This window comes from Synchiropus splendidus, chromosome 16 (genome assembly GCF_027744825.2).
Source record: "Synchiropus splendidus isolate RoL2022-P1 chromosome 16, RoL_Sspl_1.0, whole genome shotgun sequence".
Lineage (NCBI taxonomy): Eukaryota > Metazoa > Chordata > Actinopteri > Syngnathiformes > Callionymidae > Synchiropus > Synchiropus splendidus.
The window spans coordinates 12,483,889-12,511,575 of NC_071349.1; the positions used below are offsets into that span (position 1 = coordinate 12,483,889).

At 48.5% G+C, this 27,687-nt stretch overlaps 4 protein-coding genes across 13 annotated transcripts; 1 reads left to right on the plus strand and 3 right to left on the minus strand.

The window, feature by feature from the left end:
• Positions 1-27: 27 nt before the first annotated feature.
• Positions 28-3,816, minus strand: LOC128747821 (mitochondrial basic amino acids transporter). 3 transcript variants are annotated; one of them, XM_053846013.1, is made up of 4 exons: positions 3,515-3,816; positions 2,530-2,573; positions 1,720-1,803; positions 28-1,383 (listed from the first exon to the last, which is right to left on the minus strand). In XM_053846013.1, exons 1-4 carry the CDS (start codon positions 3,546-3,548, stop codon positions 619-621), a joined length of 927 nt encoding a protein of 308 aa, XP_053701988.1. In that variant the 5' UTR covers positions 3,549-3,816; the 3' UTR covers positions 28-618. The 3 variants fall into 3 exon arrangements, with proteins under 3 accessions (XP_053701988.1, XP_053701990.1, XP_053701989.1); XM_053846015.1 differs by lacking the exon at positions 3,515-3,816 and adding an exon at positions 1,948-1,985 and having other exon boundaries at positions 2,530-2,558; XM_053846014.1 differs by lacking the exons at positions 2,530-2,573; positions 3,515-3,816 and adding an exon at positions 1,948-2,494.
• A 117-nt stretch (positions 3,817-3,933) lies between these two features.
• LOC128747819 (tryptophan--tRNA ligase, cytoplasmic) lies at positions 3,934-7,989 on the minus strand. 2 transcript variants are annotated; one of them, XM_053846008.1, is made up of 11 exons: positions 7,904-7,989; positions 7,597-7,720; positions 6,840-7,056; positions 6,673-6,781; positions 6,479-6,598; positions 6,223-6,405; positions 6,044-6,144; positions 5,834-5,946; positions 5,594-5,767; positions 5,260-5,400; positions 3,934-5,194 (listed from the first exon to the last, which is right to left on the minus strand). In XM_053846008.1, the coding sequence occupies exons 2-11, from the start codon at positions 7,702-7,704 to the stop codon at positions 5,036-5,038; spliced, it is 1,425 nt and encodes a 474-aa protein (XP_053701983.1). In that variant the 5' UTR covers positions 7,705-7,720; positions 7,904-7,989; the 3' UTR covers positions 3,934-5,035. The 2 variants fall into 2 exon arrangements, with proteins under 2 accessions (XP_053701983.1, XP_053701985.1); XM_053846010.1 differs by having other exon boundaries at positions 7,597-7,711; positions 7,904-7,957.
• Positions 5,335-19,297, plus strand: wdr25 (WD repeat domain 25). 5 transcript variants are annotated; one of them, XR_008412712.1, is made up of 10 exons: positions 5,335-5,787; positions 6,029-6,549; positions 6,611-8,783; positions 9,565-10,152; positions 10,427-10,574; positions 11,578-11,708; positions 12,304-12,474; positions 12,543-12,683; positions 12,928-13,236; positions 19,181-19,297. XR_008412712.1 is itself a non-coding variant. In XM_053846011.1 (9 exons), the coding sequence occupies exons 4-9, from the start codon at positions 9,577-9,579 to the stop codon at positions 13,147-13,149; spliced, it is 1,389 nt and encodes a 462-aa protein (XP_053701986.1). In that variant the 5' UTR covers positions 5,794-5,957; positions 6,029-6,549; positions 6,611-8,783; positions 9,565-9,576; the 3' UTR covers positions 13,150-14,236. The 5 variants fall into 5 exon arrangements, 1 of the variants encoding a protein (XP_053701986.1); XR_008412711.1 differs by lacking the exon at positions 5,335-5,787 and adding an exon at positions 5,794-5,957; XR_008412714.1 differs by lacking the exon at positions 5,335-5,787 and adding an exon at positions 5,794-5,957 and having other exon boundaries at positions 6,029-6,461; positions 7,483-8,783.
• Positions 13,278-27,687, minus strand: LOC128747818 (uncharacterized). 3 transcript variants are annotated; one of them, XM_053846007.1, is made up of 8 exons: positions 25,989-27,687; positions 25,859-25,925; positions 23,241-23,272; positions 19,505-19,666; positions 19,359-19,425; positions 18,617-18,724; positions 17,928-18,011; positions 13,278-16,431 (listed from the first exon to the last, which is right to left on the minus strand). In XM_053846007.1, exons 1-8 carry the CDS (start codon positions 27,458-27,460, stop codon positions 14,932-14,934), a joined length of 3,492 nt encoding a protein of 1,163 aa, XP_053701982.1. In that variant the 5' UTR covers positions 27,461-27,687; the 3' UTR covers positions 13,278-14,931. The 3 variants fall into 3 exon arrangements, with proteins under 3 accessions (XP_053701982.1, XP_053701981.1, XP_053701980.1); XM_053846006.1 differs by having other exon boundaries at positions 25,859-27,687; XM_053846005.1 differs by having other exon boundaries at positions 23,241-23,275; positions 25,859-27,687.

Below are 27,687 nucleotides of genomic sequence, written 5' to 3' on the forward strand. Positions count from 1 at the left end.
AGATCATCGATGACGTCACAGCAGGGCTAGAAAAAAAATAAGTTTATTGAATCATTTACATCAGCGTGTCTGTAGACAAAGATTTGAATCAGCAGGTTCAGACGAACGAAAGTGACCAACATTCAAGTTTCATCTCCTCAGACCTTTAAGTGTTGCGATCTCCCACACCAATAAATAATTAAAACTAGAGGAAAAACTAGATTTCAGTTCCTCACGTTGACCTGTAGATGGCGACAGAAACATTTGTAACAACGTCACGTCACTTCGACTTTGATGAATTTAACAAAGCATTTTTAAATATACAATTAAAATGAGAAGAAACAAACAAAAACATTTGATTCAATAAACAGTGTGATTATCAGACGATGGTCTAACAGCAGACTTTGGCGTTTAGATTCATTTTTTTAAATATACTGTTAAAACTTGTGTTGACCTTTGACCTTGCAGCCTGACTTGAGGCTGATTTCTAGCAGCAGCGCTCAACTATTTTTGCAGTGAGCATATTTACAGCGCCCCCAGAGGTTCAAGTTAAAACTTTTGTCAGAAGTGCGATTTGTACAAAACTAAAAGGCGGCGACTTATTTTCCAAAGTCACTTAAATATTCACCCGCAGCAGTGTCACATGCTGGTGGGCTGCGTGGACGGCGCCTGCAGGAGGACGGCCTGCGTCTCAGAGTCCGGCACGCTACACTCGTCCTCACGCCGCATGTACATCAGGAAGAGCGTCACGGTGGCGAAAGTGGTGGCGTTGACAGGAAACGCCCGCAGCAGTGTGGACGTGAGTCCGCGGGTGAAGACCCTCCAACCTTCCCTCTTCACGCTTTGCCGCACGCAGTCCATGATGCTGCTGTACTGGTGCACGCCACCCACGCCGTCCGCCTGCAGCCGCGACTTGATCACGTCCACGGGGTAGGTGGAGATCCAGGAGGCGATCCCTGACATCCCCCCGGCGAACAGCAGCTTCGGGATCATGTAGGGGTCTTCGGGCTCGCAGCCCAGTGAGCGCGTCAGCACGTCATAGGTGAGGAAGTAGACGCCGAAGCCCGGCGTCTCTCGAAGCAGCGTGGTCACCATACCCCGGTTGATACCCCGGATTCCCTCCTTGTTGTAGATCCGGACCAGACAGTCCAGGGAATTCTTGTACAGTTTCCTCTTAGACTTCTTCTCCCCGGTTCCCTGCATCTGCATGCGGGTCTTGGCGAGCTCCATCGGGCAGCAGATGACGCACTGGATGGCTCCTGCTGATGCTCCGGCCAGGAACTGGTTCAGCGGCGTGTCGCGCCCCAGTTTGCGCATGGCGTTCCCTTGGACGCCGAAGACGATGGCATTGATGAAGGTCAGACCCATCATGGGAGACCCGATGCCCTTGTAGAGACCCATAGTCTGCAGGCACAACAACACAAAGATCAGCTAAAATGCTGTGCAAGGACCAGGCTTGGTCTTCAAGGATCTGCAACAGATTCCAGTAGCTGAGCTATAACTCAGTCCAGGTACAAGGGGGCACTGACAGGCCCACTTTCTCAAGAATGCACAGCGGAATTCTGCAGTTCGCTACACCACCTGCTGCTAGTAACCCAACCCATAAATGAGCAGCTCGGGGGGTATTTTCAGACCTCAGTCCAGGAATTGTTATGTAAGAGTGGAAATGTTACAAGAGTACAGAACCACAAGGTCCGACAGAGGGGACTTGCTTATCCCCAGTTAGGGGCGGGAACTCACCGACTCCTGGCGGATGATGGACTGGAAGCAGTGGAAGGTTCCTCGGTACAGAGGGCGGTCCACGCTCTGAACCTGCAGGCGCACCTGTGGACAACATCGGCACCGTCAGACTCGCCTGCGTCAGGGACATGGTGACGCCACAAACATCATGCGGTGAGGGGTGAGCAGGGGGAGGAGGGGCGGGGGAGGGAGGGTGAGTCAATGTAGAGAAACCTGGACCGTACTTACGAGGTCACTTTCCCGTGGAGAACTTGTTTATGTCTCATCTACAACACAGTGACACTGTTGCTGTTAAAGACCCCCGAGGCCCCATGCAGACACACACATGCAGAATCGCCACCAAATAAAATGATGACAACAAATGTTTGTCAACAACAGAGAAAATGGTCAACTCTGTTGTGATTTAAGAATATCATTTTTAGAGAATTTCTGTGAAACACAGTTAAAACTTGAATGTCTCACCGACGGACAAATGAAGCGCTTCATTTTTTATATCCAGGTGAAGCCAAGAGAAAACTACAATTCCAGATTATTTATTCTAAAGTCAGCAAGTTTAAGTGACGCAGTCATACAGATATAGCTAAAAAACTGATTTACTTATGTATTTTATTTACAAAATCAGATTAAAACACAAATAGATGGACTAGAAAAGTGAACGGACACAAACAAAAGCACTTGCGCTCAGGTTTATTTAATCTGACTCATTCATCATTTAATACGGCAGCGTCACTTTAGCACGGTGAACTCTATCAGGACTTGGACTTGCTGACCGTCACGGACTCGCTAACCTGAGTAAACAAAGACACCCACCTTCACCGTGTCGAACGGGTGTCCCACCAGAACGCCGGCCGCACCTGGACACGAACACACTTAATGATTAAGATCAAACATGTGATGTCATCCCTGCACAAACATGATCCGTGTGCGGCCACATTGGCCTTCCTCCCACCGACCCACTGATGACGACAACTTTGTCCTTGACTCAGCGTGAAGGTCCAGATTTAACCAGAGTAACCCCTCGCCCTGGTCCCATTACAAATAGAAAATAAAGCAGGTATTGGGGGTTAATCTCTTCAATACGATGTGTGGCTCCGATTTGGTTTGTAGTTGTGTCAGAGTTGCAACAATCCTCTCTTGAAATATGGCTCACTGACAAGTCCCAGTCTCAGACATGTGCTGGTTTGGGACAGACTCGCAGATGATCCTCCACTCTGACACCTCTGCTCTTAGAGGTTTCATTAAAAATAGACTTCAAAACGGACTGGTTTGGGACGGTTGTGGTGTCATGACTCAAACCATTCAGACTAAACGGTGGTGAATTGTTGAGAGACCTGGGGACTCGTCCTTGACTGGAGACTTCACAGCTGAAAACTTTCACACGTTGATCTGCTCGTCCACAGTTCCATCAGAAAAGTAGCTGTGTTTTTTGTTGCTGATACTTCTAGCTGCACGTGAGTCGTTATGTTTAGTGTTTTATGGTGAGTTCTGGCTTCGTGTGTGTGTGTTTAAAAGCCAGTGTTTGTGTGCACGCTTGCACAAGTGTACACAGATCGTGCGTCATAAGAAAGGAATGTTGCTTCTTTCAACGCATCATTTACCAACATCCGGGCACTTCCTCTCCTCTGACGTCAAGTTGACTAGCAAAAAACCCGCTTTTTCTGATGGGGAACTTAGTTTTTTTTTTTCAGATTCCAATACATTTGTTGTCTTGGTTATGTCTCCAGAACGCGAGGTAAACACCCCCAATACGCAAAAAACTGAGATGTTAAGTCAAATTGCTAACTAGTTAGCTCACCTCCCACACAGCCCGCAGCGAAATCCAGCGCCATTCCAACAACAATGAGGATCAAAAGTGGATTCAAAAGTCTTCTCCGATCACAGCAGCGATAGTAACGGTGTAACAGAAGTGGAGGTATCCGGCGGAGGCGAAGCCGAACTCTGCAGCAGTGACTGATGCTCACATGGACGCTGGAAGTGTCGCCGGTTTGTGCCGCCTGCGTGTCCGGGTCTCACGCGGCAAGTTGTCTCTGCCGAACCGTTTCTATTTCTGTTCGCGCAGAAGAGGCAGGTGTGGACGTGGGAGCAGAAGAAGCGGGTCTGTCCTTTTTGAGCGGCGCCAATCGCCTCTTGGGGAAGGAGACTACTCCCCTAGCGGCGTGCACCCGCCCCCCTCGGTGATTGGCTGCTGCCCGGTGGAGCGAAGCGAACGTACCCTGCGACCAGATCAATGACTGCAGAATGTTTTAATAAACTGGATTCGAAACACGAGACTAAACAAATTGAGCTAATACAGGTGACAAAATCCCATCACATACGCGTGATGAGTCGTTGAAATCTGCAAATGAGCCTAATGTTATAGCAATATTTAACCCTCCAAAATAAACCGCGACAAAACTGTGCAGAAGAGTGGCGTCACGTTTCAGTACAGTTTTTATCTTTCCGAGCGAGTAAGGCAATACAATTTTAGTCATTTTAATGTAAATGAAGCTTGTATTTCGTGGCATATTTAGTGTACGTTTCGATTTCTGTCCGTAGCTAATGCACTTAGCCATGTTAGCTTGCTAGCTCTGTCACTTCTAAGTCAGTTATTTGAACGATTGTTGAGTAAATACTGTTGTGTTGCATTATCTCATAGTCTTGTTTACAAGTGGACTCGAGTTGACAAACAAAAAAAAATGTGAGTGCAGCTTGGTCGCCCTCAGAAGCTTCTGCTTCACGGCCAGTTGGTGGCACAATATCCGATATCACACAGTGGAGGTTGTCTGGACCATCTAGCTGGGGAATGTCTTGGCCACCTCACAGCACCACAGTGGTTCAATTTCTGCCATGTCACTCCCACTCTTCGCTGCTGCCACGTGACTGAGAAGTGCTTTGTTTGTTTTGGGCGGATAACTGAGCCAACCCACAGCAGATCTTCCTAACTGGATTATGCGTGTGTCATTATTGTGTAACTAGCTCTATTATGAAGCAACTCTCTTGCACAGTAGTAGCGTGTGTACAGGAGTGTCATGATTTAGGTGTGTCGGAGCATATCTTTCTTGTTGTTGTTGGCGTCAGTGTTTGGGTCGCAGCACTGGTGTTGTCGTCCCACAGACTGGTACTGGGTTTGTGTTAGCATGCAAGTCTCTGTTCTCACTCTTCATCAGGAACTTTGTGTCTTCTTCACTTTTAATGTCACAGCGCCGATGAACAAACACACGATGAGGTCAAAGTGCATGATTATAGCATGTGTGTGTGTGACACTACGACACACACACCTGAGCTCAGGCCAGATTTCACGATCGGGGACAGAATGTATATGTTTGATCAACTGTGGCTACAAGTTAAAGTTCAGAGGTCGTGGGGTCATGAACTGCCTGACTGTATCCTCGGTCACGTGTTTGCGTCGCTCCTGGTGTTCGGCGATCATCGTTTGCAGCGTCTTGATCAGGATCTTCTTCAGCTCGCCGGTCAGCATCGCGCCGCTGGTGTAGTCCTGCAGAGGGAGCCACTCGGTGAGGATGGTGATGATGTCAGGGCGGGAAACCTCATCTTACTCACCTGTCTGATCTTCTCCAGCTCCTCGTCGTCCTCCAGGAAGAAGGTCAGGTACATGTAGGAGACGTCCACGTCAGCGTTCCCGCCAAATTTGCGGTGTTCTTCCACCGTGTCTTTCCCCCCGGAGAAGGCGTACTTGTTGATCTGTGAGGAGCGTGAGAATATATTAAAAACTAACTCTTAAATCGTGATTTCAATATGAATAAAAAATTGCTTTTTATTGAAAAGGATTTTTGTGTTTTCGACTAGATCAGAACCTCCACATTAGGCGGGTTTGTCTGGTTCTGACAAAGATCTTTAACAACTGCCTTAAACAGGACCTCCTTCTGCTCTTCACCTTGTTCTTGATCTGGTTGGGCGTGTCGGTCAAGAAGATGGAAGAGTTGGCGTCGCTGGCGCTCATCTTTGTCTGTGCCCCCTGCAGGGCCGGGAAGAAGGTGGAGTGCAGCAGCGCCGGTTTGGAGTAGCCGATCCTGGGGGCAACGTCCCGGGTCATCCTGAAGTACGGATCCTAGAGTCACAGAGTGGTCGGTAAGTCGGGGTCAGGTGGAGGCGTAGCTTATGGCGTAGCTCTCACCTGATCGATGGCACATGGGATGAGACACTGGACGTCCTTCCGTCCTCCGAAAATCTCAGGGAAAGAGCTGCTGAAGGACGGAGCTGCCTGGATGGCTGGGAAGCTGATTTTACCTGGAAGAGAAGTCAGAGTTATTTCCCAGTAGTGACTTCAAACCGAATGAAACTTATGTCAACAAGTTTGTGTGTTTCCCAGGATTCCAAACCTCACCGATGCAGTCGCTGTCACCAAAGCCGAAGATTCCTTTAACCTGGTTGAAGGTCACGTGTTTCTGGACTTTCACCACATTCCTGTAGAAGCTGGGCGACGCTCTGAGCGAAGGAGACAACAGACGGTGGTCAACACCGGAAAGATCTTGCAGAAACAAAACCGGATGAGTCCGTCCTCACCCCATGTAGTCCAGGTCTGAGAAGATGAAGGTTTTGTTGACGTCAAATCCACAAGCGATGATGTCTTTGGCGTTCTCCACAGCAAATCGGTGGCACTCTTCCAGACTCAGATCCTTCCACAGATACTTCTCGTCGTCGGTCAGCTGCACCACCAGAGGGATGTCAAACACCTCCTGCAGCCACCTGAGGGACACCAACACTCCTTCATGAGTGCATTTGTGCAGGACCCTGGGCAGCTGGTGAGACTGTCACTTACTTGGTGAAGATGAAAGGGATCAGGTGACCCATGTGCATGGCTTCAGATGAGGGACCTCTACCGGTGTACAGGTAGAAGGACTTGTTCTTCTCCACCGCATCCAGAACTTGATGCATGTCTCTGTCAAAGCAGCAAGTACTGATGATACCAGCCCACGACAGACTCCACTGATCCACATGTGAGAGTCGACTGACCTGTGAGAGAAGAAGATTCCTCTGCGCAGGAAGCGGTGAGGCTTCTGACCTGCCACCTTCTCTATTCTGTCGATCAGCTCTTTGTCTATTTTAGAGCTGCCAAATCGTACTGAACAGAAGACACATTACAAACATGTCAACAGCAGCAACAGAGGGTCGTCGCTCACCTATGAGTTTGTCGTAGTCGACTCCTTTAGCATTGCTGGTGGAAACGGTCCACGGGTCCACTGTGTCCTCGTCTGTTCCTTCTGCAGAACAGTTCCCATCGCTGGCAGCGGTGCAGTTCTCGGGCGGGGGACTCCCAGCCTTGTAGTCCAGCCCGGTCAGCCGCTTGAAGTCCATCTTCAGCTTCAGCAGAGACTGCACTGCCGCGTCCACCTCAGCCTGTAGGGTTTGTCAGACCAACACAACCATAAACAAAGGTGCACAGTTATGATATGGGTGAGAGTGAAAGTCATTCCTGTAGCGCACAGATTCTTGAGAAATCCATGGGCCTGTTTCTGAAAGCTGGTTAGCGAAGCCGCGTGACCTACGAGACCAACAACAACCTTGAGTCAAAGTTGATCCGGCGGAATAGAACCTAGATTACATGATTCACCATGGCAACACATGGAAGTTTCTCGCCTCCTACTTGACCTTGTACAGATGTAAACATTAATAACTAAACATGCAGAAAGTGATCACATAAAAATAATGCTGAGCGAGTGAATGAGTGATAAAGTAGATAAAAAAGATGTGTTTGAGCGCCCTCAACAGGCAAAAAAACAGCATTCATGTAATAGAATGTAATTAACCTGACATTTATTACAGATGGAATGAAAGCGATTGAACCTGGGCATGAACAGGGAACTCAAGGTTGAACTGGTCTTCATGAATGAACTGGATCTTCATTTAAGCGCAACAGAAGACGACTGCAGCTCCTACCTTCTCGGCTTTAGCGGTCTTCAGGCTCCTGACTTTCTCCCCCTGAGCTGTCACGCTCTCGTACAGCTCCATCGGGCTCGGGGCTCCGTCACCCTGGCACTCCGTCATCCTCTCACTAAAGATGCTAACACAAACAACACATATCAACAGCGTGACGTGATGCGATGACGCCGACATATGTTAACGTTGAGTGAACCCCCCACATGGCACCGCGACGCGAATCACAACACACTAGAACTCAACCGACACGTACAATGCAACATTAATTCATTCACAGTACTTGATTTGAGACACTGACTGTCCGCACCTTTGGGATATTTAGTCATTCAACTTGCATCAGCCGGTGTGGATACCGAATGTGTCTGCTTGTTCATGTGGGCGGGCGGTGACGTCATATCCGGCACTCGCAATCTGATTATTTTTTTTACTTTTTAATGGTTGAATGCAATTTAAAATGAAGGATTAAATGGTATTTTCTACCCGGCGTGAAAGATTTATATTACAAAAGATTATGTCTATCAAGCAGGTAATTTGCCAAGCATATGTTCTACTTCCTGGTCTGACGTTGACTGACATGTACGGGTTATTTTTATTTGCCATCGCACCAAAATCAGAATCGACAGCAACGCATTACGAAAAAGATATGTGTCGATTAACGAGTTACATATGGCAGAACAGACCCATGCTTGGAAAACTATCTGGCTGCGTTTTGCTCACAAAAAATGCTTCGTGTGTGGTAGTAAAAGTTTCAGTAAAGGTTTCAAATATTACGATCGCTACTGCCGGATGTGACGTCTTCTCCCGGACACATTTGGCGTCTAGTATGTCCCCGTTAATCATTCCGCTGATAAAAACAAGTTCCGCTTGGCTGAGGTCCTCTGAGCTAACTAATATCGAGGTGATAAAATATATGTATTTATATCTAAACGAAAACATGTATATGTCGAGTGTTTTTGGGACCGCAAAATTGACGGAGTGACAGTGAATATAAAACATATTCATAGGCGGATACAAGCTATTTGGTCTCGTCAGACCTTTCAAAGTAAAAGTGCACGCCTGTTTCGCACTCACATTTGTTAATTAACATTGATAACCGTGCTTTATTTTGAAGGTCTGTTTTGGACGACCAGCGGATCACGGAAGTGCACTCAGTGTTGACTATTAAACGAGAAAGTCGGCGATTAGCGGTAAGACGAACTTTTAACGCGAATTCGTTGTGAAGCCGTTAGTAATTGTAATGTGCACGTTTGTTACTGACTTATCTGTTGCTGTGCATTTCTGTTTGCACCGATTTCTCAAGTGTTAGGCAGTGAAATGTCTCATTTTCATTTCAGTTGTATGTATCTGAATTGCTGTCATTATTCGTTATGTATTAAATACGCTGTTAACTGGAATCTGTAATGAGACGTCACTCTACATTTTATTGATTTTCTGATCTAATTTCCTCTGATTGTTTGGATTTTAATGTTTCAAGTAATATGAATGCATTATAAATATACTTTTTATCATTGCTGTACTTTATTTTTTATGTATTTTTTTTCTCACAAAATACAGAGTCTATTCATATTCTTATACCTTGTCTCAAATAACTGTCAATAAATCAACCATAATTAATTTATATACGCCTCGAAGTCAAGGAAAATGTGTCCAATACGTTATTAATTGATCTTGATGATGATGATCTTGAACTGAATGTTTATTTCGTAAAGATTTAAACACTGAATTCTGTGTTTAATCTGATATGGTTTACTGGATTTCATGTTTTATTGTTGTCGTCGTATGTACAGCCTGTTAGATTTTAGAGATTTCATTTGAAATAACTGATTCGTCGTGTTTAAAAAAAGAGTATTTTCGTTTTAAAAGACAATAGTTTTGTTTCTGCCTTCAGTTCTGGCTATCGACCACTACATGTCGCCATCTCACCCTGTTTGTCTCTGATGTCTTGACTCTTGGTTGGTTTCCTCACAGAATCACGTGACAATGACCTCACTTGTGGCCTACGAGGACTCAGATGAGGAAGACGGCTTTGGTTCGAGAGGACAAGAACAGTGTGAGCTGAGAGATGAACCACAGAGCCCACAGCCGTCTCTCAACCCTCCCTCTTTGGGTCCTCTCATCTCTGCTGGTCCTCCTGTGGTGGAAGGTTCTGTCCGCATGAACTCTCCGATGAGCTCTGCTCATGGCCCTCTGTGGTCTTCTCAGAAGATGGGCTGTGACCTGCAGGTCCCCCAGAGTGTCCTTGAAACTCCCGCTTCCAGTATGAAGAGACCCGGTTGCGTGCGACCGTACATCCCCAAGAGACAGAGACTTGTCAAAGCTTCCGACGTCATGGCTCCTGCTGAAGAACCGGTCCTTTCTGGGGATGAGCCTGTCCTATCTCAGGTGTCAGACAGAGTTGCGGTTCAACTAACACGAGAGATAAGAGCAGCAGAGATTCCCAGGAGACTTGTGAGGAGCATGTGTGGCCACCAGGGGGCAGTCAACACCATCCAGTGGTGTCCAGTGCCTCAGTTCAGCCACCTTCTGCTATCAGCGTCCATGGACAAGACCTACAAGGTGAGAGACTCCTGAGCTCTTGCTCTGCCATCAGTACTAACGTTCTCTAAAGAAAACATATCACACAAATGTCTTGTCTTGTGTCTGGACTACACTGGTATCTGCTCAAAATCTGACCCAGCGAGCTGGTGTTGCTCATGATGAAAGCAGAACCAGAACCCTAGAAGCCCGCTTGTGTTCTATTATTTAATGATTCCACAGCCCAGAAGCTGTGAAGGTCCCTGAGCTCAGACCAGAGCGCCGGGGAGCTCTCAACGTCACCTCTTCGTTTCAGGTGTGGGACGGAGTGGAGAGCGGACAATGTCGGAGGGTTTACTCGGGGCACTCCGCAGCTGTGAGAGACGCTTGTTGGACTCCTTGTGGGACTCAGCTTGTCACCGGCTCATTCGACAACACAGCTGCCATCACGGACGTAGAGACTGGTGAGGGTCTGAAGACACAAATTGGTGTGGATGTCCTGACGCAGGTCGCAGTTGAGTTCAAGGGCCGTTCGAGTCGCCCCAGAACCACTAACAGTGACGACTGTCAAGTCTGAGCTCAGACAGGAATTCGTCTGTTGTGGTATATTTAGAGGCAGAGGGCTATTTTTAGAACGCACTCTCTGTGACAAAGGCGTGCACACAAAACAATGACCGTGCGAGGAAGAAAGAATGGGTGTTGGGGGGCTGTGAGTATGGCGGGAGAGAGAAACACAAGGAGAGGATGAAGAGTGCACATCGGGGAGAATGTGGGGGAGAGAAGTGAGTGGAGACCCATCAAAAGAGAGTGAGCGAAGAAGAAAGAGACTTAGTAAGACAGTGTGGGGGTTGGCGAAAAGACAGATAGAGAGTGGTCACAATGTTCTGCCTCTGTCCTCCTGCTTCATCTGCATTCATCTACGCTGCCCAGCAGAGCAGTGGTGGTCTCCCCCCCGTCCCTCTCCCCTCGCCCCGGGGCGGGTGAACATCAGTCCTGTCGATGAAGCTTCGGGATAATTGTCTGAGCGCTGATCAATAACGGGAGACACCACTGGATCTCACTTCAGTCTGTAACAGGAAGCTCATGTCACCATTGTGGTTAACAAGCTTCAGTGCTTCTGTTGAGGTTCAATTCCTACAAGAGAGAGAGGGCGTTGCTCATCAACATCTGCTGTGACGGTGTCTGAGAAGTTTTCAGTTTTAGGTCGGTTGGGTCATGAGGTAACAACAGAGTTTTCGGAGGCGCAACACACTTCATTTTCATCTTGTTCTATTTCTTGCTTTCCTTTTTTTTTCTACGTCCTGCTCCTATTCTTCCTCCTCCCCTGCTACGGTTGAAGCATCATTTTTCTGCTTCACGAAAGATTCTGGAGCAGAAATGTTTTATTCAACACACAAGGGACTGATGGTGTGTGTGTGTGTGTGTGCGTGTGTGCGTGTGTGCGTGTGTGTGTGTGTGTGCGCGCAGGCCAGCAAATAGTAAAGCTAGACAACCAGTTCAAGGTGATGTGTGTGTCTCTTCACCCCGGCGCCCCCTCAGTGGCCGTGTGTGGAGGCTACAGTCCGTCAGTCCAGGCATGGGACTCTCGCTGCAACAAGGTACACACACTTTTAGTTGCATAAGTGGTCTTTAACTTGTTCGCTTCTGTTGCATTTCTTCATCTTTAAAGGAATACAGCTGCAGAAAATGAAAGTGAACCTCATGAACCTAGCAGGCTGGCATTTATCTGAGGTTTATTTTTGCAGTTTTATTCATGGAGTCAAACTAATAAACAACCCGAGGACACTTGAGCATTCTGTCATCAGTCTACAAATTTTCGGGTAAATAAGTCTTCTCCTCTCCCCCGTGACCCCCACCCTCAGATCTCTGCCCTGCGGAACTTTCTTCCCTCTAATGCAGCAGAGGGTGGTGTCAAGTGTTTCAGCGAGGAGCTCCAGAAGCGTCTGTGGCGCCTGTCAGTCCAAGCTCAGGGCTGTTTGTTTCGCACCGCGGGGAGAAAATAACATGATTCTCTACACAAACAGAGATGAAAAGTGATGTCATCGTATGAAACCACTGCCTCTGGAGAATAAGCACAAACAAGCTAATGTTTACATCGCTGGTTTGGCTTGTTAGCGTCTCATCTTCATGTGGACCAGCTGGACTCTGAAGAAAGATGTGTGGTTAGACTAATGGACTGTCGCCGGTCCTCAGGTGGTGAAGGTCTACCGGGCGGCGGTCCAGCAGACTCTGGACCTGCTGTTCCTCAGAGGAGGATCAGAACTCATCAGCAGCTCTGACTGTGTCAGCAGAGACTCAGCAGACCGGACCCTGATCGCCTGGGACTACGAGACCACTGCCCGGCTCTCCAACCAGATCTACCACGTGAAGACTCACACTTGCTTCTGTCTGGATCGATGGACTTGTTTAACAGAAGCTCCACTCCCCAACAGGAGCGGTACACGTGTCCCAGTCTGGCTCTTCACCCGGTGGATGACGTGTTTGTGGCTCAGACTAACGGGAACTACCTCGCCGTGTTCTCCTCGCTGAGACCGTTCAGGATGAACAAGAGGCGCCAGTATGAAGGTCACAAGGTCGGTTACCATGGTGACTGGGGCTTCTGGGAGAATGATGGATACGTAATCGTGTCACAAGTTGGCAGTTGCAGTTCCATTGATCACACAACACATAGATGACACATTCATGTACACACATGCTTCAGAATTGTTGACATCAAACATACTATAGCAATGTATCTGTATGTGTATCACCCAAATGTTAGTGACTCATGTTGTCATGGCAACAGCACATCACCTACATTTATTTTGATTCCCGCAGGTGGAGGGTTACGGGGTGCAATGCGACTTCTCTCCTGATGGGTCGGTCTTGGCGTCTGGCTCCTCCACCGGTTCGGTCCACTTCTATGACTACCACAGTGGCCGCCTGCTGCACAGCCTCATGGCACATCGGCAGCCCTGTCTGAGCGTCGCACTGCACCCTGTTCTGCCAGGCACCACTGCATCAAGTGACTGGACTGGAGAGGTCAAGGTCTGGGCCTGAACTCTGATTTGTTCCTGCTCACCTCACAAGCAGAACTGTTGCAACGAGTCACATGAAGACTCTCAAAGACGGAAATCCTGAACAGATGTGAGTGACAACACACAGACGCACTCACACATGCCAAATAACTCCCTCCGACAGTTGTTTATTTACCAACACTCAGTTTATTCTTAAACAAACAACAGAACCACAGTCATGCACCGAACTCTGCCGCTCACAATTCCACTGTCGGATCGGAACCAGACCAGAGCTCTGGTCCAAATGAGAAGATGAGTCAACTCATCTTTGAAAGATCACTTCCTTGTACATTTTGTCATCGATCCACACTTCAGAGTCACTTGACTGACGCAGTTTACTTTTGCTTGTATGCAGCTAGTTCTGCTAACTGTTAGCATGTTAGCATTCAAACAGAAAACTGTAGAAAAGTTAACAAATGAACTCGGTGAAAAATGTTTACGAAAGTAGATCTAGAAAGAAAGTGAACTTGGTCGCCATGAATGTTGGGAGAAAACATTCGCGACAAAACACTCGATTAAAGAAAGTATCCCTGGTTCTCCGGTTGTTGGTCTCTGCTTGATAATGGACCATGCCTGTCCTTATACCATCAAACCAAAAACTCTTGCCATAAACATTATGACCAGAACGGAAATCTTACTAGAAGTCTGAATGACACCCTGAAAGCCTCAGAAATCATCAAAAAAATAAACAAAAAAGGGGAAAAAAATAAACCTAAATCTATAATCTGTTTCCATCAAAGAACCTCCAAACATGCCGCTGCTGACCTAATTCTAGATTCAACTCCTTTGGTGTCCATTCACTCTTGAATAAGAACCCAGCTAGCTTAATGCGCTAGTTACCAAAACAGAATTATCCATGCGACATTTGGAACGTCCTGTTTTCTACAGAACCATCAGAAACAGGAAGTAGTGAACCATAGTCGTAAACATCCACTAACGTCACAGCAGCTAAATAGTTAATACACAGTTTTCTTCGTCTACATGCTGTAAAAGAACATTCCGTGCACTAAAGGGTGTTAAGGCTGAAGTCACGAGTGTCCGGGTGCCAGGGAAACAGGCAGCATCAGATTCTGGTATGAAAATAAAAAAAATCTATCGCTGTGCAGATCACCATTGGAATTTAATGTTTTCGTCCTCCAAGTGGAGGAACAGAGCTCCTCCCCTGTGGCTGGTGGAGCCACGGCCACAAGGGAGCTTAGTTGTGATCGGAATTCCTTGCTGGTTTGATGTTCCCACAGAAGCACAGTGATCGGAAACACGTTCTTCGACATGGAACAAGTGCAGAAGTCGGAAAACATGAAACTATCAACAAGTCGTATCTGACTGTAGAGAAACTACAAAATTCTTTCAGTACATTTTGTGTATATGGTTTCTGTCTGACCCATTTGTGGTCAGTGCGCACTTTTCAGTATTCTATTCAAACCCTATTTGGTCTTGGCACCGGGCTTTATGAGGATCTCTAGAAACCCTTGAGGAACGATCAGCCCATAACATCTGGTTGCAGGCTAAATAACAAGGTGTCCCTGCGTCATATTTGTCTCTGACGAAAAGTTCACTATTTGTAAACAGGTCTTTGGATGCAGTGTGGGTCTGGTTCAGGATTCGGACAGGAGCACAGTACCGTAACACACAATAGCACTAAGTGTTGCAGACAGAGAACGTGCCATGGCTAGGATACATAACAACGACGGTCAAAACCTTGGTCACAGTACGGATGCGGTCGCCGGTGCGACAAACGTCGTCATGCATAAGTAAACTCGTAGTTTCAATTCAGCAGTGTTCCGTAAAGCTGCGCTTTCGTCAAACTGTCTTTCCTCGTAAGCCCAGTGCTGCCAAATTTTTGGTATCTAGGAGAGGTCTTCTTCGGGAGCGCGGGACCAACCGTAAGAGCCGAGCTGGGCCGCGGACGGACAGCTGGTCGAGGACTTGGGTAGTGCTGAAGACTGGACGCTTCCAAGGAGCATTGGTCTAGAGAGTCTCCTGAGCTGCCAGCACTTGCATAGTCCTTCTTGGTTATCATTGATACTGCGCCACTGTCTCTCTCAGTCCCGGAGAGGACTGGTCCTGATTCCGAGTCCTGGCTGTCCTCCTTAGCGCGATACATTGTGGGGGGTTGTTTCTTTTTCCGTGGCTCGAGTGGTGGTTTTTTGGGGCCGTGGCTTGGTGAACCGGAGCGAGTCCCAAAACAATCATCCAGTATACGACCTTGGAAGACGTCATCTCCCTCCTGGACGCAGCTGTAGAGGGACTCTTTCACCTTGCTAGAGGGAGCCATTGCAATATGGCACTCTGAGAAACTATATGGCGAGACCCGCCCAGCTATGTTACCATAAGAGGCCGCTAGCATGGCGATATCCTCCACGCTCAGCTGCCTCCAGTGATTGCTCAGCTCATCCTCCGTGAGGTCCAGACCACTACCAGATGCCTGAGCTAACCCAGTCGTGGAGCCCATGCTGTGTGAGGATGGTAGTCGGGGTGTACTGGAGTGGTATGGTTCACTAAAACAGGAAGCCGTTCGCGTATAGGACGGCAAGGTCCCTTTTTGCGGACTTCTGGGTGCCACCATGTGCTGGATGCTACGAGACTTTTGGAAGCCAGGGATCTCTTTATCATACGATGACGTGCCTTTATGCTCGCACTCGCTATTCCCGCCATCACGCCAGTCCATGTACAGTCCCTGGTGGGAGGAGGAAAAGGTGCCACTACGGGTGCGTGGACACCCACCAGTGACTCCATCCTTTTCATCTGAAGCGAGACTGAAGCTGGAATAGGAACTGGAGACCGGGGGACTACCAGTCCCAAATTCATCCTGATGGTAAGAGGAAGCCGGCTCATGGTGTGAAAAACTCCCAGAGGGGTACGCCTCCTCATCCTGGTTGCTATCAATTGAGTCTTGGGCATTGAGCTCATGCAGCCCAGTGCTGTGAAGGTCGATGCTCTGCCTTCGTTCCGAGTCATGCCACCGTTCTGGGCAATAGAGAGCGGTATCGCTGCAGTACAAGTCAGAATTCTTGTAGATAATACGCCGATTAAGGTTGTCAGTGCTTCCTGTTACTGTGAGAAAATCGCTATCATGTGGCCTCGGGCTTGTGGAGCGGGTAGACGGGCAGCTTCGACCAGGTTCTGGTTTTTCCAAGACTTTGGCGATGATGGACGTTGGCACCGCGTCCGGGTAGACAGAGTGACACGAAGGGACCGTGGCTTCGCTGGCTGGGTGGTGTTTCTCCATGTGGGTACTGATACGTTCCTGCAGGTCCAGAGGCAGCTGCATCAGAAAGACAGGAGCAAAGGCGTCATTTTGGGACACAAACTGAGGTCTGATACAAATCTGACAAGTTATTCAAGTGGCCGCAGGCCGGCCTGGTCTGGCTCGGGCGAAGAAAGCAAATGGATGGAAAGATAAAGCGGTTGTTTTTGTGACAAGTTCATTAGCGAGCCGAGTCCCCTGTGAGGCCCCGAACCGCCTTTTAAAAGCAAATTAAAGCAGAACCAGAGATTAGAGTCCTGAAGGAATAGTGCTAATGGACCTGCGGCACCAACATAAAAGCAAGAGAAGATGAATTTAAAGGGAGCGACGTGAAGAGACTATTGAGGAGTCTGGATCTTCGGAACATGATGTTGATCAACGACGCCCTGGTACAAGTGACTCTCCCTCATTATTTAGATTTCTTGACAGAGGAGTTGTTCTTTATTTATTTATTATTCATGTCAACATTTTGTTTAACGTAGATCAACCGATTATTTGCATCAGAGACCTGCTGTGCTGGTGAAGGAACAATACTATATGGCTTTGTTTTTCAGCTGCTGATGGTCCAAGGTCAACATATTTGTTCTGAGCACTGAGAGCATTATTTTTAGACACAATGATCCATCTGCTCTTTTGAGGAATCTCCCTGTCAATTAGCGCTCTCTTGCTCATCACCGATGAAAGCTAGCCGGGGTTAGAGGGAGCCAACAAGGTCGTAATCCTGTTTCGCTCTCCGGGGAGCTGCAGGTGGACGGTTGTGACGTCACAGTGGGATTAAAAAGCGACAGCGAAGAAACAAGCTGCATTTTGAAGTGGAGCTATTTTTAGCTCTGCTGCAGTCAAGAGGGAAAGTAGGTGAGCTGTGCCAGCCGGCGGCAAGCTCGCCGTTATCCAGCTCATCTTAATTAGCGCGCGAAACCGCCAGCAACAGGTCCGGTTCCGCTCAGAGAAGACGGATTATTCCTGTAGCTGGTTATTTAAGCGCTCGGAGCTGTCAGAGTTGCGCCGCGCTTTGATCAAAGTTCTCCGTTCATGATTATGTGAGACGGAGCCGCTGTCATTCTCAGGCCCGCAGGAACCCGTTCTGACCCGCTTCTGTTGCTGATAAATCAGTACAGGGAGCTCCAGGATCCTGTCTCTGCCGATGACTGTGTCAGCACAGTCAACACTTCCAAATGACCCAGGTCCAGATTTTGAGTCACTGTTCAACACACAAGAACCCAGAGGCAAATCGCCAGAGCGACTCTTTCCACAAATTACACTTGGACTCTGGATCCTAGACCTCTGTGGCCTGGGCAGTCGGACCCCAAAACTCTATCGAGAAGATCAACAAGCATAGACTGTGGGAGCTCATCTAGTTCCTCTTGTTCTTCAGGATCTAGCTTTTGGCACTTCGAGTTCTTTAAGTCTCACTGATGTCCTGTGTGTAAAACCAGAGGAGTTTCAGGGTCCAAACTGCCCAGGTTAACTGAACCTTCTGGACCTTCAAAGAATCCAGCCATGTCAGAACTCACCTCCGACATCTTGTGCCCCCTGTGCTGGGACTTGGAGCACTGCAGCAGCTGCACCGCCAGGTTACAGTCTTTCCTGAAGACATCCTGTTACAGAGATGAGCTCAGTGTCAGGTTTTTAGGTCAGTAACATACAACTGTTCAATCGCTAGCTCAGGCTCAACATGTTGTCAGAGACTATATAGTCTTCGGTTCAAGTCAAGACGTCTTCTATCCCAGCCAGCCAGGGGACACCCTGGACAGCTCACTTGTCCATCACATAACACTATGTTTGGAAAAAGTTTCACTCTCTCTGTTCATAATCCAGCTCAAATGTGGAGTAGCTCATCCTTATCTGTGCCGCCGTAAAATGGACCTCCCCCTCCTGCTGACCCCGGAGCTGCACTCTCCTCTCTGGCTTGGGTCCGTTAGACGTGACCTATGGCGCTGCAACTGATGACTGACATGTCGGTTTCCCTCCAAGCGCAGATCAATGTCGCCCCAGATTGAACTTCCGGCCCGCTCATTGATCCGCACTAATCACTGCCCAACAGCGCCAGCTCAGAGTTCCCGCTGCTGCTGGAGCCGGAACACTCTCTACTGTCTGATAGTGAAGGTTTTTATCTTGCCAGAAGTGCTGGATGGATCTGACTCTTGCTATAACTTTTGCCCTCGATCCCACCTGGGTGACGTCACGGTTGAGGAGAACTCACGTTGTCCTCTCGCAGCTTGTTGATGGTGATCTTCGCCTCCATCAGGTGGTTGTTGAGGACGATGATTTCCCGACTCAGCGCTCGCTTCTCCTCCTCGTGGTGCTGCGACTGCAGAGGAAACATTCAGATGTTTTCAAAACTCAGCAGCGGTGGTGAAATCTACTCGGCAACAGAGTAGGGGAGGCCTTGTGCCTAGCTTGTTGTTGAACTGCGCCTGCTGACTCAAGCTTCGCTAGCGATTTTCCTGGACAGCGCGGACCCTCTCAGTGCATGTGGGCAGGTCATGGTGTCGATGCCCATCGCAAAACTTTTAACTGGCGTTTGACGTCTTCGGCAAAGATCGTTTCCTGACCCCAAAATGTCACACGACATCAAAGCAAGCGCAACACCAGCGAGTCCCCGAAGTCGAGCTGTTTGAAATTCACACATATAAGTGGAGCACACCAACCAAGAGGAACACCAGAGGAACGTTGCAGAGTCAGATTCTCTCTGCTCTTCTATTGACTTTGACTGTTCACACTCATTCTTCATTTCACTCTAACTTTCTTTTCTTTTTCTCGCCAGAACCATTCCTGCAGTGACGATTGAGGACCAGACACGCACAGCAGAGTTTGGACTGTAAACCTGTCAGTCATGTGTGTAAATAGTCACTCACATTTTTCAATAAAAAAAAGCTTAAGATCTTTGGTTCCACATTTTTTCTCGGGTTCCTGTTACGAAAAACATTTTGGTCTTCACTCACCGTCTGTAGCATCTTGTCTTCCAGGTCCTGGTTGATCCTCTGAAGAGCCGCATAGCTGCTCTGGATCCTGAAAAACAACGAGTGAACAAAGTTTTTTTTAAACCAAGTTTGACAAGACGGTGAAGTTGATGTTCTGGGCCACTGACCTGCGAAGTTTCTCTGAGAACTTCTCCAGCTCTTCCTGCGCCCGCCGCAGTTCTGTCTCCAGGTATTGTCGCGTGGAGTCGAACTCCGTCTCCATCATCTCCAGCTTGTGCGTTGTGTACGAGAGATGCTTGCGCAGGTCGTCCTTGTGGTCGTGCAGTGAGCTGGAGACACACACACGACACACTAAAGTGACGCGCAATGGTAAGTCTTATATCTCATCCTCTTGCTCATTTGGACAGAGGCAAGCCATGAAAAAAACAGAGGTCTGGGATGACAATGACAGACAAGTTGGTGGAGGGCCATGAGATGGGGTTTGTCCGTGTCAATCTTGGCGCCAGCTGAAGATGAGGTGGTCATAATGATGATGGAGTCACGGCACTCTTACCCTCGCTTGTGTTTCCCACCATTTCTCTGCGATTTCAGCGCTGTTTTCCCGATGTAGATCTTTTTCATATTTGACTGTATGAGTGAGTGAGTGAGTCAGGGCTGAGCCAGAGCGCTAAGTCTGGCCTGGAGGGGTCAGAGTGGAGGGAGGGTTTTGGAGGAGATCCTGGTGAGAGAGAAAGAAAGTAGTTCAGATCCAAACTCACTTGGTTTAAACAAGCGTAAACACAAATGCAGCCGGACATTCACACAAAAAACAAACACACCCACTCACTCAGGTGCTCATGTAGCTGGAGTGCTAACAGGTAAGCGGAGTGAAAGACGGGTCAGCGGAGAGACAGATGGACGGTGAACTCTGTTGCCATGGCAACTGCTACATCACGACCAGAGAGCGAGATGCTCGAGCGCACGAACCCGCCACACAACGCCACGAGTCTGAACCTGCTGATGAGCACCTCGTGTGTGAACACCTGCAGCCGCTCGACCGGAACCACTTGACCGCGTGTTCGGCGCTAAATGAGTGTTAATGTGGTCGACTGGAAAAACCTATCTCTCGCTGCAGACTTGGGCTTTTTGACTCGGTGGACACAAAGAAGCTGCTGCTGCTGCCGGTTCTGGTTCTTATCGGCCGCGTGCAGACCGACTCACACACACACACTACTGTAACACTCCATTCATGATCAAACCAACAGGTCTCTGACTGACTGAGGGGGTGAGGGAGCAGGATGAGTGAATGTTCTTCAACAGTGAGGTGAAGAGGTAACATGTGAATGAAAACATGCGAGTTAGTCAGTGGCCATGACTAAGTGAACATATGAGTAATTCAATGAACTGGTGATGGTGTTGGAGTGAATGAGTCATTTACATGTAGTAAGTCTGCTGCAGTGACCAACTCGGACCTGTAGATTAGAAGCTCGAGCTGAGAGTTCAGAGGTCATGAGCATTGAAAATGATCAACTTTCCTCAGACATTTTCCCAGCTACAATCATGTCCCAGTTTCAGTGAAACCACTCCAACGTCTCAGTTCTGTGCGTCCTAAAACTGGCAGTCGAGTCTGAGCTCCTCATCCCCTCCTCGCTAATCCACCGTCCAAAAACCCGCCGGGACTTCCCGACCAGCTCCAACTGCAAATCCCGCTTTTGACGCCACACTGCTCTTTGTGTTGCGTTGTGGGTCGCCACTGGTTCTGTTCCAGGAATGAAACCAACACACTAAGTTTGGATCTGATCCCAAAACCACACACACGCTAGTCCTGACATATTTTAGGACCACAGTGACGGACAATGTTTAGATTTCAATCTTGGCGTTTTTTTTCACCATTTGAACGCATCAACGGAAGAAGACACCTGCGGCATCAACGGTATAAAGTTGTTTTATGTCCGTTCTTATCGCGTTTAAATGGCTTGTTTTCATTTACAACGGGTGCTGGAACGTCTTGGTTGACGTTGAAAATGTAAAGGAGGTGGTGCTTTTTAACACTTGCTTCCATTGACGTGTCAGTTTGTAGCCTAGCAACCATATGCTAATGTTGCACAACGTTCAGGTGACCCTTTCCTCAGGTGTTTATTTCATGAAGTCTAAACTGAAGTGTACATTTGTACGGTTCGACACTCTAAAGCAGTTGAAATGTGTGGGATGTTCCAAGTTTTGAAATAAAGGCAAACAGTATTTAGACCAGTACATGTGATAAACATTGAAAGCATAAATTGAAAGAAATAAAAAAAGCAATAATACTCGGAATGATGTCATGTTATAGTCATGTATATTTAGAGTTTGTTTATAAGAAGAGAGTATGAAAGGAGGGGTATTTTATGAGCTATGAGTCAAACCAATGTATCCCGGGAGCTAAAGTTAAAGAGAGCTCTTTGTTGTGATAAAGACGAAATAAAAGTTGTTGTTTTTTTCTTTTTGTTTTAGCCCATCATCCTCCAGAGTCTTCCCCTGGGTCACATTCGGCATCTGCGCAGACGGCCCTGGGCTTCAGGTCCCGGCAGACATGGTGCAGAGTGACAGGAACCGCCGTTGCCTTCAGGTGCACATTAGCAAAGTGTAATTCTGACGCGCAGAGGTTAATCCGATCTCGCGGCTGCAATTATGTGTGGTAGTCGGGATGTGTGCGAGCAGCAGCCTCAAAGAACAGCAGCCATGGAGAGTCCACCAGTGTTGTGGTCATGTTCTCCGAAGCTTTGAACCCGCGCACTCTGGTACTGGAGTTGTGTTGCCTGACGGCACTGCAGCTGCCAAGATGATAGATGATGTTGTGTCTGATAATCTGATCGAGAGCATGACGGTGTGATCCGAAGTTTGTGTTTGTGGCTCCCAGGTACAGCTGGAAATGCTTTGGTCTTAAGATATGCAAGATCATTCTGACTTCCGATTGGCCTGTCAGTCCGTTGTGGGGGCAGCAGCCAAAGTCAAGAAGCCCAGGCTGCTCCATACGGAGGCATTCCAAGTCAAGTGAGAGACATCTCTCCTTGGTCTTTCCCAGGGCTTCCTCTTGGTAGAACTCTGGCATCCCTCCTACAAGAAGCCCATGCACCTCCACTGGCTTCTTTTGGAGCAGTGGTCCTGTATCGAGTCTCCCTTGGATGACTGAACTCTTTCTCTAAAGAGAGTTATATCTCTGATCTTGTGCAACCAGTTTGCCTGCTTAGTTGCTAACTGCTGCTCCAAACTGGCTAGTGTGCTATGTTGCTCGCCTTTGCTGTGGTGAAGAATGATGCCAGGGAAAGTTGATGAATGAAGAAGATGACCGATCTATTCTCATGCACCAGAGACTGTGGAGACGGATGGAGCACATCAAAGTGGACTGAAAAGCCTTGTGAGGCTCACTCTGATCTTATTGTTTCCAGCCTCACTGAACACACATTCAGAGATTGATGTGTCGTCACTCACACTTAAAGATGAACTAAAATGTTAGCACAATGTTCGAGTCACTTTTGGCACGTCAGCACTTTAGCTCTTCAGCCTTCTAGCACTTCGGCTATGGTAGCGTTTCACTTGCAGTGTTGGCGTCTTCAGCTTTGTAAGCACTCAGATGCTGCACCAGTACGCTGTATGAAATTGAACAAATCCCTGAGCAAACGGGCCACCCATTCGAACACACACACACACACTCTCTCTCACACACACACGTGCTTTGTTATCTTACCGTGTACTCTCTCGCCGCCTCATCGTCCCTGATCACGACGTTCACGTGCCAGTTCTCTCGTTCACAGAGCGACTGGTGTGATTCTGACTGGAGACGAGCAAGTGGGCAGGGAGGGAGAGAGAGAGAGGGGAGGGGAGGGGGCTCAATGAAGCAGGGGGAGGAGGGGGAGCCACGGAGGTGAGCAGGCACGAGCATCTCACCTGGTGTCACGCTGCATCTCTCCATCCGACTCCTGCTGCAACACAAAAGCACAAGCGTCGGTGAGTGTTTGCTCCGTGACGTCGACCGGTCGAGAAGAGATGACAGAAAAACGCTGCGTTCTGCACAACCACTGAGACCCCCCCCCTCCTCCTCCATCCCTACACGTATAGGAGCAACAGTGACACGTGTGGCGGCGCCGCCTCACGTCAGTCCAGTGACAGCAATGGCTTTGTTTGCTCTTTGTTTGTGTGCTGCATCATTCATGAACCGCATTCACTCACATTCATGCTTCTGGTGCAGAACCAATCACTGAACCTCAACGCCGGAGTGCACCGAGGGAGGCACCCGCCACCCCCAAAATCATGTTATCTGGCAGTCATATGGCAGATGGGGGGACTCTTGTAACACAGCGAATCTCATGGTGACCTAGAATGGCTTTTAAAGATGTAAAAAATATGTGAGATTTCGCTTAAGCTCACAGAAGTATGTGAGGGTGGCTCTAGACTAGTATGAGGACGGTGGTGAGGTGTGACAGGGCTTCAAGTTGAGACCAGGATTGCATCAGGGTTGAAATCTTCTGACTGACAAATGAGGATTGGGAGGAGTCTAAATGGACCTCAACGTTTGCTGATGATATAGTGAGTTGTTGTGACAGTGTGGAGGAGTGGTGTAAGATAGAGGGAGTCACGAATTAAAGAGACGATACATGTGTGAATGAGAGAGAGGCAGGAGCAAGAGTGAATATTAGGGAGTGGAAATAGATCAAGTTTTGTGGACGGAGAAAAGGGGAGGTGAAGAAGAGAGTGCAGGCTGGATGGAACATGTCCAGTAAGAGGAGCATCGCACGAGTATATAGAGGGATCTCACGTGGAGAAGTGATTCTTCAGGACCTCCTATGAAGTCAGAGGAGTCACCTCGCTCCTGCTTGATGAATTGTTGGATCAGTGCTGCATGACTGAAGACTGGGCCTGAACTTTTGGTCAGATTCAACTGTTTGCTGCGAAGATCGGAGAGTAATGATGCTTGTGGTTGGTCACTAGGTGGAAACAGCAGCTGGTGTTTGTGTGTTTCAGTCACTGCAGCCCATACGACAGGATGACTCATACAGCATCACGCTCACATATCCCCCCTCTGTCCATCCCATCTCCCCTCCGTGAAGGGGGAGACCCGGAGGCGTGGCTGACTGATAATCTGCAGTGTGAGACGGCGTGGGTGTGAGACGTGTGTGACGCTTCTGTGTGATCTATGGAGTGCTCCTGGGGAGACACTGCTGATGGTGTGGTTCAAGACAAGCAGGACACGTGTCCACAGCTGGTCTTGTTCATGTCCTCACAGAAGGTCACCCCACGTTTTGTGGAGCTCGCTTTTTCCAGAGGACATTTGCTTGGCAGCTTCTGTTGAAAGTAACATTCAGTGACTTCACATCTCTTCCAACTGGATTCGTTTTTGTCCGTATTGACTCGCCAAACAACACAAGTCATCTCTCAGTTCTGTGGCTTTGCTAGCAAGATAGCTCCGCTCAGACTCAGCTGTTGACTGTGTTGTGAGCAGATGAGCGTCTGACTCCTCTCTGCTGGCTGCTGTGTACTTTTCAGAGAGTTGTGTATCAGCCTCAGGCTCAAACACAACACAAAGGCAACACTGAATTATTAACAGCCCCAAATTCTTTGTTTCTCTGAACGACTTTCCTGAAAATAAATGTGTTTTCTTGCTCGACGGGTGAGACGTTTGTAAAAAGTGTGGCGGGATCCCGTCCAGAGAGACGGAGCGATGTTCAGGAGGACGCTAATGAAGCCGTAGATCACCTCATGGCGCATTTGAAGAAGGAGGAAACTGTTGGGCTAATGTTTGGAGAACCCTCTCCACAAGCAGCAACGAACCGGCACAACTTTGTCATGCATGACTATTATTTCTGTAGCGTAGTACTGAGATACTGCTGAGGACTGTAACACTGCGTGTAATGTGTCTGAAGCTGCCGCAGACCATGTTCTGGCCGTTTGTGGCCTGTGGTCCTTCTGAGATTGTGTTTCGCTCAAGAATGGAGTGACTTGTCGTCCTGTCAATAAGCTCTACAGCTGTATTGTCACTTACCACAATAGACACTTGGAGATGAGACTCTCCAAGCCCTCTGGCTAGCCTCCAATCATCTCCATTCATCCTGGAGTGCAGCATCCTCGTGTGCGGCGCATGACTGATGCACTATCAAATTTGCCAGTCTGGGCCAAGGAATGGAAAACAAGTGCCTGTTCGATGATTCTGAAGGCTATATGATGATGAGAAGTAAGCATGGAGCCGACTCAGCAGAACTGAAGATGTCAAGTGGTCAGAAAGCTCTGACTCTGACACCTGATTATCTCTCTATTTAAGTATTCCTCCAAAACAAACTGAAGAACTGGGGCGTCGTTTGCTCTTCTTAAGTTCTAAATTCAGGAAAGTCTTCATCAAATATGACCTGCTTCACTGTCTTCAACATATCCATGTGTGCTCATTCAAACGTTCTCTTCAGAAAAATCAAGTTGGTTTCAGTTTTTAGACGAACAAAATTACCTCAGAGTTGAGTCTAAGTCATGAGATCTCCTCAAATCCTGAACGATGGACCATAACACTCAGTACTTACGATGCAGTTGACGGTTCTGGGCAGGGACGTGGACCTGTAGGACGTTTGTGGACATCCCTCTGGCCATCTGGGGACGGAGTAGACATCACAGGGGGATAGTTGAAGAGTCCCATAATTGTCCTGGACGAACCTCTTGTCCTTGTCCCTGCTGCGATCTGATATTCTGTTTTCCTCCCCTCCGTCCTTCCCTCTGTGTCTCCTGCTCATATTCCCGTATCTCTTGTCCTCTTTTTCCAAACCTCCATTCCTCTCCCACGCCTGGTTCTTCCCCCTCTTCTTACTTTTTTCTACAGCCGTGTGGTTTTTCTCCTTTGCCAGGGAGTCGTTGGCCACCAGGTCATCAAGTCTCCGGATGCTGTCTATGTCTGTCTCGAGATAAAGCCTCCCAGTCGTCGGTTGTGTTTGTATCTTGGTGAACAGGTCCAGATCTCGATGTGAGCTGGAGTGACTTTTCCCGGTAATCTTCCTCAGCACGTCCTCTGGCTCCAGAATCTTACAGCTGGGTAAAGTCTTACTCCACTGGTGGAACGGAGAAACCTTGACTTTCGTCTCGTGCTCCTTAATGGTGTGAAGGTTGGAGGTGGTGGAGCTGTGCCACCCTGTTGTGGAGGAGAAGGGAAAGGGTGGCAGGTGTGTTGGGGCTGACAGCAGCGGTACCTGAGGGGTGCGCAGTGGAGTTGTTGGAGGTAGCGGTGGTGGAGGTAGCTTACGATGTCTCAGCGTGACCTTCTGTTGGGGTGGATCATTTTTAGATTTGATCACCCTGCCGGTCACCTCGTTGAGGAAATTGGAGAACCTGCGCCGGTCTTCCTCCGATTGCCTTTGAGCTGAGGTCATGCCGGACGGAGATGGAGAGCACAGAGTTCCTGGATCTTTCTTCACTGAGGTCTTCTCGCTAATGGCAGCTTTGGGGCTTGAGAAGATGAGGTTTTGGTAGATAATTTCCGGCTGTGCCACATCATCTGGGGACTTCTTGTCTGGAGTTTCTTCGGTACCTTCTTGCTTGACAGGTGTGCGGTAGAGACAAGTGGCTCCTGAGCTCCAGCTGTTGGTGTCCCAACTGCCATCGTCATCGCTGGAGCTGCCGTCATGGTCCTGTAAGCCAGGACTGATGCTCTCCTCACTGAGATTGGGGCTGGAGTTCTCCAGGCTGCCAAGCGAATGCCGCCTAAAGCGAAAAATAGAACCCTTCAGGCTTGGCAGGGAGCCCTGGAACCTCTGCAGAGGGCTTTTCAGGCTTGGTGGAGAGCCCTGTAGGCTGCTCACAGACCCCTGGAGGCTGGAGAGAGAACCTTTACAGCTTTGTGGCGACTTCTTTTCCGATGAGGAAAAAGGACCTTTGATCAAAGGCGAGGACTGCCGTCTCAACGGAGGTTCCTCTTCTTGATCGCTGTAGCTTCCTGAGAAGACAGGGCAGGAGGCAGTGGATGAGCAGGAGCCTCTGTTCTGTCGAGCGGAGGATGTCCTGGTTCCCGGCTCGTGTCGCATAGTGGCCATCTTAGCTGCCCGTCTGCCGTGGCGCCGTGAGCCCCTCGGTGATCCCTTTTGTACCGATTCAAGCCGAGGACCGTCATCTGAGATGGACACACACAAGTGGACCATACCAGGTGGGAACTCTCTCGACTCAACCGCTGGCTTCCTCCGATTTCAACTGTTTGTCCCAGTGTAGCTCACGCTGCTACAGCGAAGTGTCCACCGCTCTGGCAGAGTCCCACAGAGTGACCCCCCAAAACCATCTGACCAGCTTTTAGTCATGGATGAACTTCCTCGTCATTCAAGAGCCAAAACTGTCAATTCCGCTTGTTCTCGTGAAAATAGCTTTATGGATT